This window comes from Castanea sativa, chromosome 11 (assembly GCF_040712315.1).
Source record: "Castanea sativa cultivar Marrone di Chiusa Pesio chromosome 11, ASM4071231v1".
NCBI lineage: Eukaryota > Viridiplantae > Streptophyta > Magnoliopsida > Fagales > Fagaceae > Castanea > Castanea sativa.
Genome location: NC_134023.1, coordinates 6,579,550 through 6,599,464, shown reverse-complemented (window position 1 = coordinate 6,599,464; position 19,915 = coordinate 6,579,550). Strand labels below are relative to the sequence as shown.

General features: G+C 37.4%; 1 protein-coding gene across 1 annotated transcript; it reads right to left on the bottom strand.

The window, feature by feature from the left end:
- Nucleotides 1-4,935: 4,935 nt before the first annotated feature.
- Nucleotides 4,936-5,850, bottom strand: LOC142615965 (uncharacterized). Its single transcript, XM_075788861.1, has 2 exons — nucleotides 5,671-5,850; nucleotides 4,936-5,472 (listed from the first exon to the last, which is right to left on the bottom strand). The coding sequence occupies exons 1-2, from the start codon at nucleotides 5,848-5,850 to the stop codon at nucleotides 4,936-4,938; spliced, it is 717 nt and encodes a 238-aa protein (XP_075644976.1).
- Between the last annotated feature and the right edge of the window lie 14,065 nt (nucleotides 5,851-19,915).

Genomic DNA, 19,915 nt, shown 5'->3' with positions numbered 1-19,915 from the left:
AAAGTTAGGGAAAGTAGAAGAAAAAATTCAAAACTTGAAGGAACATGACAACTTCCAAGTAGTATTAAGTATAGTTTGTGAGGGGATTCCATTGAAATCAACCCCCACAATGAAAACCCTAAACCAAAATCAAAACACTAAACCCAAAATCGAAACCCTAAACCTAAAATCAAAACCCTAAACCTAAAATCGAAACCCTACAATCACAAAATCGAAACCCTACAATCTCAAAATAGAAACCCTAAACCTAAAATCAAAACCCTAAACCAAAAATCGGAACCCTAAAACAAAAATGGAAACCCTAAAACAAAAATCAAAACAATCAATTTTAAAAACTTACTGTTAGTCGGCCCTGTCAATGTCTTGAGTGAGATTGAGAGTTGGAGAGAGAGAGGGAGAGACCCAAGGCAGTGAGGGTGGAGGCGGTGCCACGGCGCTTGGTCTAGACGTCAGTGACGATGCGGGCGGGGTGGACTTGAGTTTGGGTCTCGCTGATTTTGCCGCCGGTGAAGGAGAGGACTGGGATCGGTTTGGTTTGGGTTTTGAGGGATTTGGGTTCGAAGGGCTTTGAGGGATTTGGGTTCGAAGAGCTCAGAGGTGAGGTGAAGGGATTTTTTTTTATAAAGAAATTTGTTCTTTCCTATTTATACAAAGGTTTTTAGCCCCATTTATTAAAACGCAGCTTCAGGGATTCTTGAAGCCATGTTTAAAAAACGCAGCTTCAGGCATAACTGTGGCCGCGTTTTTTAATAAACGCGGCTTTAGGACAGAACTAGAGCCGCGTTTTTAAAACGCGGCTTTAGCCCATTCCAGAAAAACACGGCTGAAGACCCAAAAAACGCAGCTATAGACTTGGGCTTGGGCTGCGTTCAACCCACGCAGCCATACTAGGGTCTTAGGCCGCGTTTTTTCAAACGCGGCTGAAAAAAACGCGGCCTAAGACCCGCGTGTTTTGTAGTGTCAGATTTAAGAACACAAACCCAGAATTTAAATTTAAAAAAAAAAAAAAAAAGCAATAACAACAACAACAACAAACAACCATTCAACACCGAATTCTCTAGCAAATCACTAATCCACATAATTTTCACAAAGTCCATAATTGAATAACTAATCAACCATACAACACCGAATTTTCTAGAAAATCAAACCCATAAACCCAGTAAACAAACCAATCTCCAACAAACCCATAAACCTATATTTTCTTAGGAAACAAACACACAAAAAAAAAACCAAAAAATTTAGCTCAAATACAAATTCATAAATCCCAAAGCCGCCATTTTCTCAAACCTAACAAAATCATCAAAGAACCATAACAGGCCACACCCAAAATCTCCATTTCTTTTCTTATTCTTCTTCCCTAGATCCACCACTACCGAACCCAGATCCATCACAACCAAACCCTAAAACCAATTTCAACCATAGCTTAGATATATTAACCATCAAACAACCAAAATCCTTACACCATCACTAATCGAAAAAGGGAGATTAAGAGGGTGAGTCCAAGAAAAGTAGAGACAAGAGATGGAGGGAGAGAGCAAGTACTCACACACGTACTTTAGGTAGTTCATCGTGTAGCGAGTAAATGGATGAACTACACCCCCAAGAACCGGATTTTTCGTGGTATCAGCCTTGATTGAGTTCTCGAGATCACAGAATATGAATATTGCCGCCTCACAAGGTGAGTCCAAGCAGTGTTGGTCTTGGTTTTGAGCTCATCCTCGCACTCATCCTGAAACAAACCGTCCATGGCTAGAATCGTGTCGCACGATGTCTCGTAGATGTCAAGGAACTTGAACACTTTCTTGGCAGAGCGTTTGGTCATGGCGATGCCCTTGATAAAATTGAGAAGCTGGATGAGAATCCATGGGTGAGGTTACTAAAGAGGCTGGTGGAGAGAGAAGGAAACTCAGCGGAGAAGACTCGATCGGCTAGGGTTTTCTCGCTGGGAAAGTACACAGTGGCACATTGCTTGAAGGCTTTGATCCACGTGGTGATCTCTCACACCGAGAGATAGAAAAAGAGAGTCATGGATCTGAAAACAAAAAACAAAAAAACAAAACAAAAAAACAAAACAAAAAAACAAAAAAACAAAACAAAAACAAAAACAAAAAAAACAAAACAAAGAATTTACACGAAAGAGAGAGAGTGTGTGGGAGTGTTGTGTTGGTTTTATTTTAATTTTTTGGGTTTGTGTTTTGTGCTTGTTTTCTAAGAAAAGGAAAAAGAGAAAATGTCAAATAAAGGAAAATGTTCTCTTTGTTCTTAAATCTGGGTTTGTGTTCTTGTTGTTCTTGTTTAAGACACATTTAGATCTCAACTCATGTGATTTTTTAGTTTTTAATTTTTTTTATTTAGTTAAAATTAATAAATTAAAATTTTAAATTTAGATGCTAATGTGGCATTTTTTAATGCCAAAAAAAAAATTTATTATTATTATTTTAATAGTTCTGTTTGCCACCTAGGATTTTGCCATTAAGGAACTGACGAAAATGACTAAAATGGATGGCGTGTTTCTAAATAGGGACTAAATATGGTAAAAATAAAATGTAGGACCAAAATGGGAATCAGGGCAAAACATAGGGACGAAAAGGGCATTTTCGCCTTCACTATATTTATCTTGATCTTGATGTTTATGCCCTTTTAAGATATGTTTATCTCACTTAGAGTTAGCTTCCTCATAATGGATTATTACTCTCTTTGTATCTTATATGCTTTAATTCCTTACATAGTCATGTTGTTTATGTTATATATTGATAATGCCGAAAATCGTCAGTAAGTAACACGGTCCTCACGTGTCTCCGATGAAGAACCTGCACAACACAAAAGCTGAAGACCTTAGAAAGGGTACCGGTGGGGTACCGGCCAAATACCCTTCGACGGTCAAGTTAGAGAAAATCTCTTATTCACAACTTTAAAGTGCTAGAGCTGAGGTGAATTATGCGTTCCTTGATTCATGAGGGCTTTGGGGTATATATAGTAGTGTAAGGCCGAAATATGCGCCTTGGCGAGGAAGTACTTTCCTTCTAGGAGAATAATTTGTGGATCTTGCGTATCTCTTAGAGTTATTTTCCTTATAAGAGTCTTCTCAACTAGGGTCAAATGTGTAGCGCAAGAATTTTCCTTATACATGTATACGTGGGGGACAAGCATGGTGTATAGCTGAAGGTTTGCTCATTCATCCTTCTCTTTGCTTGCTCCAAATATTTCTTCATCCTCTCTCCCTTACATTCATAGTCGCCGTTTATCTGATTAGTGACAACTTGGGAGTCGCAATGGATCATCATGTTTGTGGCTCCTACGACTTTAGCTAGATCCAAACCTGCTATGAGGGCTTCATACTCCGCTTCGTTGTTAGTCGTGGAAAACTCAAGTCGAACCATGCATTCGATCTTGTCACCTTCTGGAGACTAAAGTACGACCCTCGCTCCGCCAGCCCTCTTGTTCGACGATCCGTATGTGAACACATTCCATTGGGAATATTCAGCCCCCTGGCCTTCGGCATTGGTGAACTCCGCAATGAAGTCGGCGATCACTTGTCCCTTGATGGCGGTGCGTGGGCGATATTTTATGTCAAACTCGCTTAGCTCTATCGCCCATTAGGCCATACGTCCTACGGCTTCTGGGCTACTTATTACTCGTCGTAGGGGCTTGTCGGTTAGAACAACCACGGTATGGGCTTAAAAGTACGGCTTCAGCTTGCGGGCTGCCGTGACTAGAGCGAAGGTGAGCTTTTCCATTGGCGGGTATCTTTCTTTTGCGCCATGAAGTGCCCGGCTGACGTAGTATACAGGCCTTTGCACCCTGTCGTCTTCTCTGACTAAGGCCGCACTAACGGCAGCTAGGGAGATGACTAGATAGAGGAAAATTTCTTCTCCTGGTTGTGAAGGACTTAGTAACAGAGGTGAGGAGAGGTAGGCCTTCAGGTCTTCAAACGCTTGTTGACATTCGGCCGTCCATTTCTTCAGTGTGCGGAAGAATGGCAGACACTTATCTGTTGCCCTTGATACGAATCTATTAAGCGCGACAATCTTGCTATTAAGGCTTTGCACTTCCTTTATATTTTTAGGTGGCGCCATCTCCATTATGGCCCGGATCTTTTCCGAGCTAGCCTCGATACCTCTTTGGGACACCATATACCCTAAGAACTTTCCAGTCGTCACTCCAAAGGCACACTTGCCTAGGTTAAGCTTCATGTTGTAGGAGCGAAGAGTATCGAAGGTTTCCTTGAAATCCCCCAAATGATGTTCTTCCATTCGGCTTTTCACTAGCATGTCATCGACATACACTTGGACGTTTCTTCCAATCTATTGTGCAAACATCTTGTTTATGAGCCTTTGATATGTTGCGCCAGCGTTTTTCATGCTAAAAGGCATGACTTTGTAACAAAAAAGACCTTGGCTTGTTACGAACGAAGTCTTCTCCTGGTCAGCTTCGTCCATTTGGATTTGGTTGTATCCGTAAAACGCGTCCATGAAGCTCAGCAGCTAATGTTGGGCCGTAGAATCCACCAGGATGTTGACCCGCGGGAGGGGGTAGCTATCTTTGGGGCATGCTTTGTTTAGGTTCGTGAAGTCGACACACATCCTCCATTTTCCGTTGTTCTTTCTGACCATCACGATGTTTGCCAACCAATCAGGGTAGTAAACTTCCCTGATAAATCCTGCCTTTTGTAGCTTGCGGACTTCTTCTGCTACCACCCGATCTTTCTCTTGGGCGAAGACTCTTTTCTTTTGGCGGACGGTCGGAAAAGATGGTGACACATTCAACCTGTGTACCATAACTGACGGGTCAATTCCTAGCATGTCTTCATGGCTCCACGCGAACACGTCCTGATTTTCTTTTAGGAAGGTCGCGTGTTCTTGACGCATTGTCGGGTCTGCAAAGGTGCCGATTTTGGTTGTCCGTTCTAGTTGGGAGTCGTTGAGAGATATGTCTTCAAGTCTGATGCTCTTCTATGCTCATGGTCTGGTGGTGGTCATCCATCTTCATCATAGCTACGTAACATTCGCGTACGGCCACCTTATCTCCTCTCAATTCTCCTACTCCATAATTAGTAGGGAATTTAATCATCAAATGGTAGGTTAAGGTTACAGCCTTCCACGAGTTGAGGGTGGGACGTCCTATGATGGCATTGTATGCTGACGAACAATCGACCACGAGGAATGCTATGCTTTTAGTGATCTGCTGTGGGTAGTCTCCAACAGCTACAGCCAAAGTGACTACGCCAAGGGGAAATACCCTCGTTCCTCCAAAGCCGATGAGTGGGGCGTTAGTCGGAACTAGTCGCTCCCTTTCAATCCCCATTTGTTGGAAAGCAGGATAGTAGAGGATGTCTGCCGAACTGCCGTTGTCGATGAGGACTCGATGCATGTTGTAATCTCCTGCCTGTATGGTGACGACGAGTGCGTCATCATGGGGATGGTGAAGACGCCGTGCATCTTCTTCTAAGAATTCAATGGAGGGATTGTCAATCTGTGACATTTTTGGTACGGAACCCATCATCTAGATGTTCTGAACCATTTTGAGGTATGTCTTTCGGGCCTTCTTAGATGACCCAGCGGCTGTGGTGCCCCCGACAATCATCATTATATCTCCTAGGGGTTGTCTAGGGCGATCGTTATCCCATCAAGGAGCTTGATTTTGTGGCAGGTCTATTCTCTCCTTGCTAACAAATCTCGGCAGCCTTCCTTGTCTAATAAGAGCTTCTATTTGCTGCTTCAAGTCGTAGCAATCAGCTATGTCATTGCCATGATCTTGATGAAAGTAGCAATATTTGTCCCTTGGCCTCTTGTTGGGATCTCCCTTCAGCTTGTCGAGAAAAGTCAAGGCTCCTTTATCTTTAATCTGCATTAGCACTTGGTCAATAGGAGCGGTCAGGGGGTGAAGTTTGTGAATCTCCCCGCAGGTGGTCTAGGGCGTCAATCATCCCGTCGTTCTTCAGTTCTAGCCTTCTTTCGCCCTCTATCCAAGCGTGCGTCTTCTTGCCTTTCCCTTTTTTTGGGCTTCTCCTCTCAAGCCAACAGTGTGTCTTCTGCGTTCATGTACTTGGTCGCCCGGTAGAGCACATCTGACATGGTCTTTGGGTCGTTCTTATACAGGGAGAATAGGAACTTACCCCTCTGCAGCCCATTGGTGAACGCCGCTACGAGTATCTTGTCGTCTGCTTTATCAATCGAGAGGGCCTCTTTGTTGAAACGAGCTATGTAAAACCTCAACATCTTGTCCTCCCGCTGCTTAATGTTCATCAGGCATGCAGTGGACTTCTTGTACATGTGGCCTCCAATGAAGTGCGAGGCGAATTGGACACTCAACTCTTTGAATGTACCAATGGAGTTGGGCGTCAACCTACTGAACCAGATCCTCGCGGGTCCCTTCAGCGTGGTAGGGAAGGCTCTGCACATGATTGCATCCGGCATCCCTTGAAGGTGCATCAGGGTCTTGAATGACTCTAAGTGATCTAAGGGGTCCTTAGACCCGTCGTAGCTTTCTACCTGCGGTATGCGAGATTTTTGTGGACGGGGGAAAGAGCTAACAGATGCTGTGAAGGGCGAGTCGGTTCGCTAGACCAGATCATCATGGTCGTTGGACACCCATCCCTTGAGGGCGTTCATCATGCAGTCCATTTGTTCCTTCATCATCTGCATCTCAGCGACAATGTGAGGCAAGACAATATCGGTGACAGACGGCCGGTTCGTGTCTTGCCACTCCGGCCTACTAGGGGCGTTACTGCCTTCCGGCCCTCTTGGTTCCTTCTTTCTGCGCTGGTTCCTTCTTGATCTTCTTCCTGGGTATTAACGCCCGCGTTCCTCTGACGCAGTTGTTCTTCCAAGTCTTGGTTCTGTTTGGTGAGGCGCTCCACAACGGTAGCTAGAGTTTGGACTTGCCTTTCGAGTGCCGTCATGTGTGGTTCGTCTCCTTGCACATTGTTAGTGGTCGCCATCGAACAAGTGAGTACCATGCAACTCTTTGTCCGGGAAGCGATAGCACGGCTTTATAAGTCGCTAAGTTTCCCACAAATGGTGTCAACTAATGATACCGAAAATCGTCAGTAAGCCACACGGTCCTCACGTGTCCCCGATGAAAAACCTATACAACACAAAAGCTGAAGACCTTAGAAAAGGTACCGGTGGGGTACCGGCGGGTACCGGCCAAATACCCTCTGACGGTCAAGTTAGAGAAAATCTCTTATTCACAACTCTAAAGTACTAGAGCTGAGGTGAATTATGCGTACCTTGGTTTATGAGGGCTTTAGGGTATTTATAGTAATGTAGGGCTGAAATATGCGCCTTGGTGAAGAAGTACTTTCCTTCTAGGAGAATAATTTGTGGATTTTGCGTATCTCTTAGAGTTCTTTTCTTTATAGGAGTCTTCTCAACTAGGGTCAAACGTGTAGCGCAAGAATTTTCCTTATACACGTATACGTGGGGGACAAGCATGGTGTAAAGCTGAAGGTTTGCTTATCCCCTTCAGCTTTTCCCTTTGTCAGTTTTTCCTTCCTAAGGTCATCAGCTTACGTAGCTGTTCCAGGAGAGGTCGTTAGCTCGGAACCTTCAGCTTGATCTCATAAGCTTTCTCCCTTCTTCCTTGATCTCGTCAGCTTGCTCCCTTCAGCCTAATGCTGTCGGATATGAGGCAGAGCCACGACGCCATCAAAGGAAGGTGGTTTAAAGACCAGAGATGACGGGCTCGTTACTCCTGTCGCCTTCTTAAGGCTTTAGGAGCTAATTGTAAAATCGCCCTCATCATATATATATATATATATATATATATATATATATATATATATATATATATATATATATCTTTTTCTTTTTTGTTCATCCTGACTTGAAAGTTGATTGAGCTAAAAATATTACAACATTCACCTATAGAAGAATGAGAAGGTTATGATAATACAAAATGATTAAATTTTGGGATGGTTTGGTGGCGTTTTGATAGGGACATTGGCCAAAGGTGAAGTTTATGGTAGTTTGAGAGAAGGAATTGGGTTTTGTGTTTCTCATTGTAGCTTGCTTTCTTGCTTTGTTGGTGGGTGGCAGGTTTGAAACCTTTGTGGGATAGGGCTTGGTTGTGGGCAATGAAGTTGGTTTTGGAAAATTTAAATTTATTTTATTGTTGTTTAATATTTTCATTTGTTCATTCATTAGTAGTTTAGGATAATAATTGCAAATTTAAATGTAAAAGTGTATGTTTGATTGATAACTAATGGTTTAATCATGTAAGATTGCATATACAAGAACTATATAAAATGTTTTGCATTTTGATGAATCCTAGATGGGTTTAGGGAACTGTGTAGGATTATACAAGAACTATATAGAATGATTTGCATTTTGATGAATCTTAGATGGGTTTAGGGAACTGTAAATAATTGCAATATAGAATTGTGTGATTTGTATAAATTTGGTGCTAAGTGTTATTGGTAGAATATAATCCTCTAATAGACCCAGCACATTGCACGTGCTACCAACACTGGTTTTTTCTAAAAATAACAAAATTAAGCGTTTGTTTTCAAATTAGTTATTTTTTTTAGAAGACTTTAATTCAATTTTAAAGAAACTTGGTCTAGATGTGTTTGGTCTAAGGAAAAAGTAGGCGTTTCTTGTATTCATTTTATAGTTTTTTGTGGGACCTTTCACTACAAATTGGTTTGGTTTGAGGAGTTGTACTCAATTTTATTTTCAATACTCAAAAAGTGGGTTTGAATGCAGAAAATGAAAATGCTTTTTAACCGTTTTCATTTTTAGTAAAAATGGATACAATGGCATTTTTGTAAAAAACCAAATTTGTGGATCCCACTAAGTGTAAGTTGTCTCATTAATCTCTAATGTTAGGATTTTGATAAAATTTGTTGAAATTTATAGGTTTTTTTGGTGGAGATGTAGGCTAGGTTTGGCTTTGTTTTGTTTGTTTGTTTGTGTTTTTTTTTTTTTTGGGGGGGGGGGGGGGGGTGGGGGGGGGGAGATTACGACTTATGATGTGGAGATATAGGATGATTATTGGCTTGCTAACCATAATTTTTGTGGATTTTGGTTTTGGTCTGTTTTGAGAGCTGTGGTTGGATTTTGGTAGATTATGAAGATCTGAGTTGTAACTGAATTTGACCGTATAAAGAACCAAACAGCATCCTAAGAATATTTGCAGTAGTGTAGCTAAATAGCTATATAGCTATTTTAGCTACACCAAAACACACAAAAGATGGCTGCAGCAGTGGAGCTATAACAAAAAAATTTGACTTCTCAACTACAATGCACATCTAAAGATAGATGTGCACTGTAGCTTAAAGGTAAAATATATATATATATATATATATATATATATATATATATTATTCTCAGCTGGATTAAACTAATACATGTTTATTATATTATTCTTCTAACCGTGCCTCGCTCAAGCTCACTCTCTCAAACTCTCACCTCTTTGTCTCACTGCCGTTGGCCCGACTCATCCTCAACGTCACTGCCTATCACCCACCGATTGCCACCAACCACCACCACTGGTTAAAAAAAACACATAAAACAAGAACCCATAACCCATTACCAGCCACCACCATTGAAAAAAAAAAAAAAAACCACCAATCATAACCCACTTGCTACAAAACCCACTCAACCACCGCCACAACCACTGTCACCACCACCCACAACCTCAACCCCCAACCACCAAAATCATAAAAAAATCACAAATCCAAAACCAAATCACAAACTCAAACCCACAACCACATCACCACCACTAGCCAGGAAAAGAAAAAAAAAAAACAAAAACAAAAACACCAGCCACTCAATCGGACCCATGAAGAATAGATACTGAAAATCAGATCAAACCACCAAATACTCATGGCCATCAAAGCACAGAACACTGAAAATCCTATTAGACCACCGAACCACCAAAAACCACATTGAGAGAGAGGGACAAGCAAGAGAGAGACATTTTGGGTTCAATTGCAAGATGGAGAAGAGAGAGGCATTTTGGGTGAGAGAGTTGATTTCATATGAGAGAGAGAAGGGGAGAGAGGCTAGGCATTAGGCGTGGCCGCGTGGGTGATGGGAAATTTTAGAAACAGGGAGAAGCAAAGGACACAAAAAAGGAAGAACATGTGTAGAAATTAATTAACATTATTTTTTTTTTATAACAATCAGCTATAGTGAGCTGATTGCGACGATGGCGGTGGCAGTGGAAGATTCGATGGCAGTAGTGGTGGTGGTAGCGGAAGCGGTAGCAATTGCGGGTAGTTGTGATTATTGTTTATTGTAGTCGATATATTATTTTATTGTAGTAGATATATTATTTTATTGTGATGTTTATATTATTTTATTGTGTTGAAAGCTAAAATAGATCCACTGCTGCAGTATGTTTTGTAAAATGAGTAGGTAAAATAAATAAAGTAACTTTTTGTAGTGTCAAATAGCTAAATTTTAACTCCACTAGTATACATGCTCTAAGATTTCAACCCAAAGTTATCGCGTCAGTGAGGTGCACCTCTAATCAAATGTCTCGGTTACGGGAAAATTAACCGAAAACTGGCGAACAAAAATCCAATCTCAATTCCCAACCCAATTTGATGAATTGTTAGTTATAATCCAAATATGCCTTTTTTCGAGAATGACAGCTCAAGAGTAACGTGTTAGAGCATCACCAACAGATTCTCCAAATTTTTGTACTGTTTGGAGAATGAACAGTGACTTTTACATTTTAATTACCCACTTTTTCAAATATACTTTCCAACAGATTCTCTATCCCATTCTTTATCTTATTCAAATATTATTTCTTTATTCATTCTTTATTCTTTTTTTATCATCATTTATTTTTCCTATATTCATTCCCCAAAATTATATTTTTCAATAAAAAAATGTTATATTCACAACATTTTTTTCAATACTTTCACAAGAATCACATCAAAATCTTATGTGGAAAGCTGTTAGTAGTTCTAATTTGAACTCACCGCTGATATTATTTTTTTACTTACCAATATTAACTAATAACAATCTATTACTTAAAATTTATTGTAAAAATATTGTGGTAGTATTTCCTTTCTCACATCCATATGTTTCATTTTTTTTCTTTTTTTTTTCTCTTGTTTTTTTTTCACCACACACGTATACCCATAAGATTTTGTCCACCACACACGTATACACATATTTCCTTTCTTTCTTCCATTTGTCATTTGTACATAAGATTTCTTCTCTTGCTTTTTTTCATCTTTAGAACCTCCCTGTGTCTTTCTTTTTCCAGCTCTCTCTTTCTCTACTTTTTTTTTTTCTTTCTCTACTTGATTCCAAAACATTATCTAGCTCTCTCTGTGATAAGAAACGGAGAAAGTGGTAGAGAGAGAAAGAACAGATGGGTTAGATGGCTTTGCTCCACCTCGCCTTCTGTTCCGCCGCCGCTAGTCGTACGTCTTCCTCCCCAACGTAGCCCAGATGGTAAATAGCTTGTGTCTCTTTTTTTTTTTTTTTTTGCTTTTATTGTTATGGTCTGATTAATTTTAACATTATGTTTTTGAGTTTGTATTTTGATTATGCTTGAGTTTAGAGATGTTTGAGAGAAAGATTGTTGTGTTTGACAGTTTGTAGCCGTTGTGTTTGTTGTCTCTGTGAGAGGAGAGAGAAAGAATGGTTTTTTATTGAGATGTATGAATTTTTTAAGCAAAAAATTTGATTTGGAGTTGCTACAGTGTTCTCTAGATTAAAAGCATCTCCAATAGGCTCTCTAAAGCCTAATCTAGAGAGCAAACACACCAAAAAACACCTCCAACTGCCTCTCCAACTCCAAATTTTTTTTTTGATTTGCTACAGTAGCTCTCTAGACATGGAGAGTACTGTAGCAATCACTGTACCATATCCAAATATTACCCGGTTGAATAAAAAATTTCTTTTTTCTCTTTCTTCCCAATCTCTTTCTCTCTTCTTTATCTCAACGGCTACAAAACGCAAAATACAATCCAAACACGAAAATAATTTTTCTCATAAACCAAATGAAATCCGAAAAATAAAAGGAAAAAAAAAAAGAAAAAAGAGAAAAGAGAGAGACCTGTTCATGAGCAGAAGAATTAATTTAGTCTCAATAATCACAACCGATTAAAACGTTAATCAAACTTAAGAACACAATCTTAAAATTAATCAAATCATAACAAGAAAAGCAAAAAAAAAAGAAAAAAAAAAAAGAGAGAGATAGAAGCCATCTGACCCACGGTGGAGCAAAAAAGAGACAACACCTCCTGTGTCCTTCGATCAACGATGGAGCAATGAAAAAAGTAAAAAAAGAAAAGAAAAAAAGAGAGAGAGCCAAAGAAAGAAAGAGAGAGCTGGAGAGAGTGGGAGTGGAATAGGTGTGTGGTGGGGAAAAAACTAAGAGAAAAAAAAAGAAGAAAAAAAAAAGAAAGAAACGTATGGATGTAATGAGGCTTGGAAAAATAATATAAAAAATAAAAAATGCAATTAAAAATACTACCACAATATTTTCGCAATAAATTTTAAGTAATAGATTGTTATTAACTAATATTGGTGAGTAAAAAAATAATTTCAATGGTAGGTTTAAATTAGAACTAGTAACAACTTTCCACATAAAATTCTGATATGATTTTTGTGAAAGTATTGCGAAAAATGTTGTGGATATAACGCTTTTATTGAAAAATATAATTGTTAGGAATGAACAAAGGAAGAATAAATGATGATAAAAAAGAATAAAGAATGAAAGAAAAAATAATATTTAAATGAGATGGAGAAAAGGATAGAGGGTCTGTTGGAAAGTGTATTTGAAAAAGTAAGTAGGCAAAAGGTAAAATGAACTGTTCACTCTCCAAACAGTACAAAAATTTGGAGAGGCTGCTGGAGATGCTCTAAGAGAACTACCGTAGCAACTTCAAAAAAATTTTGAAAAAGTTTTGTGTTTAGAGAATGTATTGGAGGATGAATAGTGGCCTTTTTTCTCAAAAATATACCGATAGAACATTTGTTGGAGATGCTCTAGTGTGATACATATAACTGGCCGCACCAATAACAAGTGTTACTTTGATTTGTACAAACATAAAAATCTTAGGATCAGTGCAAACTGGTAGCTGCTAAGGATAAAATATCTATCACACATATGGCTAGCTTCTATCGAAAATCGTTATAAAGAAATATCAAATCAAGCACAAGATTGCCTGATAGGCTGATTTCATTGTACATGTTTGATAGTTTAGCAAAATATATATACAATGTTTAATAAATATTCAGCCATAGGATTATAGAGATTACTTAAGCAAATGAAACAAAGATAAATTAATGTGTAATTGGAGGACTTCGTGACAACGTTGAAAATTTTTTAAGTATTTTTTAAGGTATAATGAAATGGCATTTCCTCTTTTCACATTCATAATAAATTTACTATAAATTTAATGAGTAAACTCTAATATAAATGTGAGAAAATAAAATATTATTTATCATCCTTGGAACTACCTAAAATTACTCAGGCTGTGATCATCCTGAATTCTAAGCTACATGTTGCTCATCTTGAAAAGGATAGTGCGTTGTAGAAGGAGCATTAAAATATAGATTTTGTTAATGTGTGTTTTAAGGACACACAATAATTAATTATTTTTTTGAAATATTTTCTTAAAAATTGAAAAAATATTGACAACTTTTTCAATGAACCGGATCCTTAATATATATATAAACCAATTTTTTAAAATTCTCAATTTTACACATATATAAACTAATTTATAAACAAAAATTCTCAATTTTACACATATATAAACTAATTTATAAACATACACACACATATATATATATATATATATATATATATATGGATTTTGTTAATGTGTGCTGGCACACAATAATTAATTATTTTTAAAAATACTTTTTAAAAAATTGAAAAAGTATTGATAATTTTTTTAATTTTTAAAAAAATATTTTTAAAAATAAATGACTTAATGTGTTTTTTAATCCATATTTTTTGAAGGGGAATTAAAGATAAGAATCATTGCAGCATGTGAGTAATTATTGAGGAGAGGTACGGGTGTAAAATTTGAGAATTTTAAAAAATTAGTTTGAAAAGATAAGATGTCAATGGTCCGTAGTAAGATAATGTCAGTCTGCATATTTACAACCACTCTTCCGAAAAGTGGAGCAGGCCCACTTCCCAGTATCCCCTAGTCCGCCGTCCCAGACCAAATTTGCAAGAATGTTAGGGAGTGTTTGGTAAAATAGTTTGAGATAAAATTTTTGTAATTTTTTATAAGTTTTTGAAATATGTGTGAATGACAATGTGTGTAAAAATATGTAAAATATTGTTTAAAATGTGAAAATATGAGTTTGAACTCACTCACCAAACAAATCTTTAGTTTTTTAATATTTATTGTTTAAAATACAAACGTTTTCAAATATTTAGGATTTTTTTTTCTTTAATCATTCTTTAAAACATGATGTTGACACCTAAATTATCTTTCCTAGATAAATTTTTTTATTAATTTTCATATTGAGTAGGGTTATTAAGCTGGTTATCTCAACTAATAAAATGATGTTATCCATATAAATATGTGAATCAGCTTCTTAATCAGTATAATAAATAAAAATTAAAAAATCATTTGATTAGGAGAACTAGAGAGGACTACCTCCTCTGATAGACTTAATAATTTATGGTTGGTGAGAGAATGGAGTATAAAAAAAATTGCCGAAGATTTCTATAAGTGTGCATTTCACAACACTTATTTTTGTCAACTTATTTTATTATTCAGCTTATGTTTACTACTATTTATGGGTCTCACTGCATTTTTTGGTATTATTCATGGAGTAATTCCTAGGTATTCCCGGAGCACGGAGAATGGCGCTCATTCCTCTCACATTCATGGTGGGGTTCGCTCATTAAATTCATGGTGGGGTCCACCATGAATTTGAGAGGAGCGAGCACCATTTCACTATACTCCGGGACTACTTAAGAATTTTCCCTATTCATGGGTTTCATTGTACTATTTCAGCTAACTTTTATCTTTATCTACAGTACTTTCAGTAAAAAGTTTTCAATCCCAGCAAAATAAAGTGGATTTCAAACAAACCCTAAATGTCGAAAATGCACAATATTTGTATTTTAAGTTTTTAACTATAAATTTTATTTTGGAAATTCAAATTTTAAGTCATCTTTGATGGATTTTATAAAAGCTTATGGGAACTAAATTCCAATGCTCAAGCTCATGTTATTCTCAAACCCAATGGACAAACCGAGGGGCTAATGAATCTTTAGGTGATTAGAGCATTCCCATTGGCAATTGTAAATGAAAAATGTAGGAAAAATCTAGCATACAGGCACAAAAAGAGCCCAACAACTGGACTTGTAAAATTTGACTATTGCAAAAAAATTTGCAATTGTGCTACAGTGCAATTCTAAATGTAGAATCGCACAAAAAGAGCCCAGCAGCTGGACTTGTAAAATTTGACTATTGCAAAAAAAAAATTGCAATTGTGCTACAATACAATTCTAAACGTAGAATCACACTGTAACTCAATTGGAAAACCCAAAAAATATTATTTTATTCTTTTTCACATTTTCACATTTTGCTTTCTCTCACTCTCAGTTCTGTTTCAGTGTTTCTCATTTACTCTCTCTCTTACAGAGCTCCTCTCTCCTCAATCCTCACTCTTTCTCTCATCTCACATCTCTCTTTCTCGTTCAAAGCTTGCACCAGAGCTGGGTTGGATTTATGGTCATGGCATGGCGATCAGCATGGATTTTGGATCGGCGTGGTTCAACAAAGATCAAAGATCATGGTGGGTTGTGCTTGGGTCGATGAGCTGTGTGGGTCGTGGGTCAAGTGGTAGGTTTGGAGTTGTGGGTTAGGTAATGGGTTTGGATAGGTAAATCGGTGTATCGTGGGTTAGGTGGTGGCATGGGTTTGGATCATGGAGATTGGTGGGTTTCTCGGTGGAGATTGGTAGGTTTTTTGGTGGGAGGCATGGTGGCTATTTTTTTTTTTTTTTTGTTGTGGCTAGTAGTAAAGGCAAAGGGATGTTAGGAGTGTTGTAAAGTGGATTTTTGGTTCCAGTGGGATTTTGGTGGGTAGTGGGCATGGTGGTGTTGTGGTGGTGATTAGGTTGTTTGGTTGTTAAGAGAGGGACAAAGGCAGGGACAGAAATGAGAGAGAGGGGAGTGATAGAAAATTTTTACTGTTATTTAATTGTATAAATTATATATTTTAATGTGTTGTATTGTAAAATAAAAGTTGGGATGCTAAGTATATTGTAAAATGATATTGTATAATTGATAAAGTAGTTTTTTGAAATAATAAAATAGAATATGATAACATTTCTCATTATGAATGCTCTTAGCAGGAGAGAATCATCACAAATGGGATTATGTCATCTCACAAGATGAGTTTGTCTACAAATCTTCTGAGCATTGTTCCACTTAATATATTCCATTTGATTTTTTTTTTTTTATATAAGATAGAATTTTACTCTAACTTAATCTAAGTATATATGTGTGTGAAATTCTCTTCTGGAGACTTGAACCTCGGCCCTTGCCTCTACACTCCACAAGCACTTATACTAGTGACCATTGTACCATAAGTGTGCGACGGTTATTCTATTTGAAATTAATTGTGAAAGAATTGTTAAAAAAATTTATAATTAAATGTTTGTTTGGATATAATTTATTACTAAAAATTAAAAATATTATAATAAAATAATTTTTAAATATATAGACAGTATCATAAGAATTTAAAACTTAGTTTGAAAGTTATGGAACCACTTTTGAAGTGTGACCAAACTTGGAAAAGTGGGGCTCTGCTAAAATGTGACAAAATTAAAAAAGATAATTTATTTTGATCAAATTTTAGCTAATCAGGTACGTGTTGGCCCATTATTCATGGACCTAAAAATCCGTACCCATAAGAATATATATTCTTCAAATACTGATGAGTTTAATAGGTATAGGTCTACTTTTGTCCAGTGGTTAAAAAAAATCTAAAAGCTAATGAACGGTGGAAACATGGCTACATGTCCAACCTTTTCATTGCGAAGGGGTAATGTCGGCCATATTGGTAGCAACTTTATTGCAAAAAGAAAAAAAAATCTTACACTTTTGATTTCTTTTAGTTTCACCGCATTGGGTACCAGTGACAAAAGAAGAAAGGAAATGCCAAACAGGCAGGAAGAATAAACGCAGAAAGCAAACACAGAAGATTGGAGAAGAATGAAAACTGGAAAACGCAGAAGAAGCAGGGTAAAGATAAGGTTTGTGCTTTTCATTTCTATTTTATTTTGGGCACTTTGTGTATTTTGGGATTGCATTTTCGGATTTGTGGCAAGGATGAGCGATAAAAAGCCAGATTTCAACGGAGAAAATGGCATATCGTCGACGCCCTCATCTTTTTTTTTTTTTTTTTTTTTTCTAGCTTCAGCCTAACCCGTGAGATCGGCCACGACTCTCAAATCCGGGCAGTTCAACCACGGTTCTCACAGTTCACTGTAATTTTTTTGTACAGAACACGTTTTGGGTTTAAAACACCGTTTCAAGAGGCGGTTCTTTATTAACTGGGTCGGACCGTACGGTCCGTCCGGACTTTGATACCATTAATAGAACTGAGATAGAAAAACATTTCTATCACCCGAATACAAGCACTCTGACACTAAATTCTCAAAAAAAAAAGAAAAAAAAAGAAAAAAAGAAGCCATTACAGAAACTCGAATACTCAGACCGAACCAAATGGTAAAACAAATTACTGTTGTCGTTTCCTAGCAGGGATCATAGCAGGGATCACGGCACTGGCAGCGATTGGGCCACTGGCAGCCTGGCTCCCCTTTCGGCCCTTGTGGCCCTCGTGGGCCACAGGGCCCTGCCGGCCCTGGTGGCCCTGGTGGCCCTGGTGGCCCTTTGTCCCCTTTGTCACCTTTGTCACCTTTCGGCCCTTTCTCCCCTTGGTCGCCTTTGTCCCCTTTATGCCCTGGCTTCCCTTGGTCCCCTTGGTCCCCTTTCGGCCCTTTTCGCCGGCGAATGTAAATCGCCACTACGATTAAGAAAAGTAATATTATTAGAGCCAAGATACACCCAAGCACGAACCGCACGGATACTGGTTCTGTGTGGCTTGGTGCAGGCCATATGTATCCATCTGGTAGTGATGGAGGGAAAGGGGGAGATGGGGGAAAACGTTGGATTGGAGGAAACTCATCAAGTGCTGACGATGTTGGTGGTGAAGGCGGAGTAAGGGAGAGTTCTGGTGGTGGTGGTGGTTGTGAAGAGAGGGTTGGAATTAGTGTTGCGATGATGGTGGTAAACAGCATGAGCAACAGGGCAAACATGGTTGAAATATTTTGATTTTGGAGTTGGAGGTGAAGGTCTGTCTGCTCTGAAATAGCCACAAAGCCATGCTTGCTTTTTATAGTTGCTTGGATCACCATCGCTATCTACAGGCAGTCTCAGACTTCACCATCGGTTGGTTACTTTGGTAAGTTTGGTAGATAGTCTCAGGCAGTCTCAGACTTCACCATCGTTTGGTTACTTTGGTAAGTTTGGTAGATAGTCTCAGGCAGTCCATCGTTTGGTAGATAGTCTCAGTCTCAGACTTCACCATCGTTTGGTTACTTTGGTAAGTTTGGTAGATAGTCTCAGGCAGTCTCAGATTTCACCAACCTTAATTTTATTTTATGCATGAACCCCTTGTTTTGCTTTGTTATTTTTTCGTGCTCTGCTGCTAAAAGCATTTACAATAGAAAGCCAAAAATACTTCAAAAACAAAAAATAACCCAAAAAAAAAAAAAAAAAAAAAAAAAGCTTGCTTTAAGACCACATGGGGCATGGGCCCATGCCACATGTACCTTTCAATTTTTATTAATAGGAAAGTGTGTGCATGTACAATAATGCATGCACCGACTTTCCTGTTGAAGTTTCTAAACCGTACGTAATAGTTGTTAACTTCTCAGTTATGGCTTGTATGGCAGTTCTGATAGTGTAGTGTTTCATTTAGTTGATTTTCCGTTGGGTTGTATTTCGTGTGCATGTGTACGTAAACTCTTTCTTTTAATAAAATCCGTCCGTTCATACAACTTCACTTGGTGTAACTTGAAAAAAATTACACCTTCTTAAGACCACAGTCATAGTAGGAGCTCCATGATATTTTTCTAGGGAGTTTGTGAAAGGATGAATCTTAGATAAGAGATAAATATTGTAATCTACGAGCTTATTTTAAATTTTGTCCATAGGATGGACTAGCATGAAAATAAAAGATGAATTATAAGTTTATTAGACATTGTTTCTTTATATAATGAATATACTAATTATTGTTGTTAAAATTAAATCTTGAAAATCATTTATCATTTCTAAATATAATGAATATATAAATTATTGTTGTTAAGTGAACTTTAATTAATACTACCTAAAATACTTTTATTTATTAGTTTCGGATAATTATATGTGTATATTGTACTATCAATATAAGATTTATATTGTAGATTAGATACTATCAATGGAAGATTTGCAAATGTGTATAATATCACTTTTACATAGAAATGTATAATGTTCTACATATTTGTTTAGAGACAATGTAATTTTTATACTAAAAATTGTTAAGATCTAAATGAGCATTTTTTGAGGTTTAAGATGAACAAATTTTGCTATTATTGTTGGACTTACAATTTTTTACTCCCCCATATTTTAGATAAAATTGATTTGTTGTTGGGATTATATTTTTTGTATTTTAAAAAGACCAAAATATTGATAAGAAAATCATATTTAAACTTATTTTAGCCAGGCTTAAAAATAAATTTAAGGTCAATGTGTTCAAATTTTTATTAAAGGAGTTAAATAAAAAACATTAAAAAATATTACATATATAAAAAATAAATTACCAACTCAGACGGTTCATTTAATGCATCCACATCAGGTGATGCAAAATTCTCTTCTATTTTACACGAAAAAACCTACTTTTTCTTTTTTACATACTTGTTTT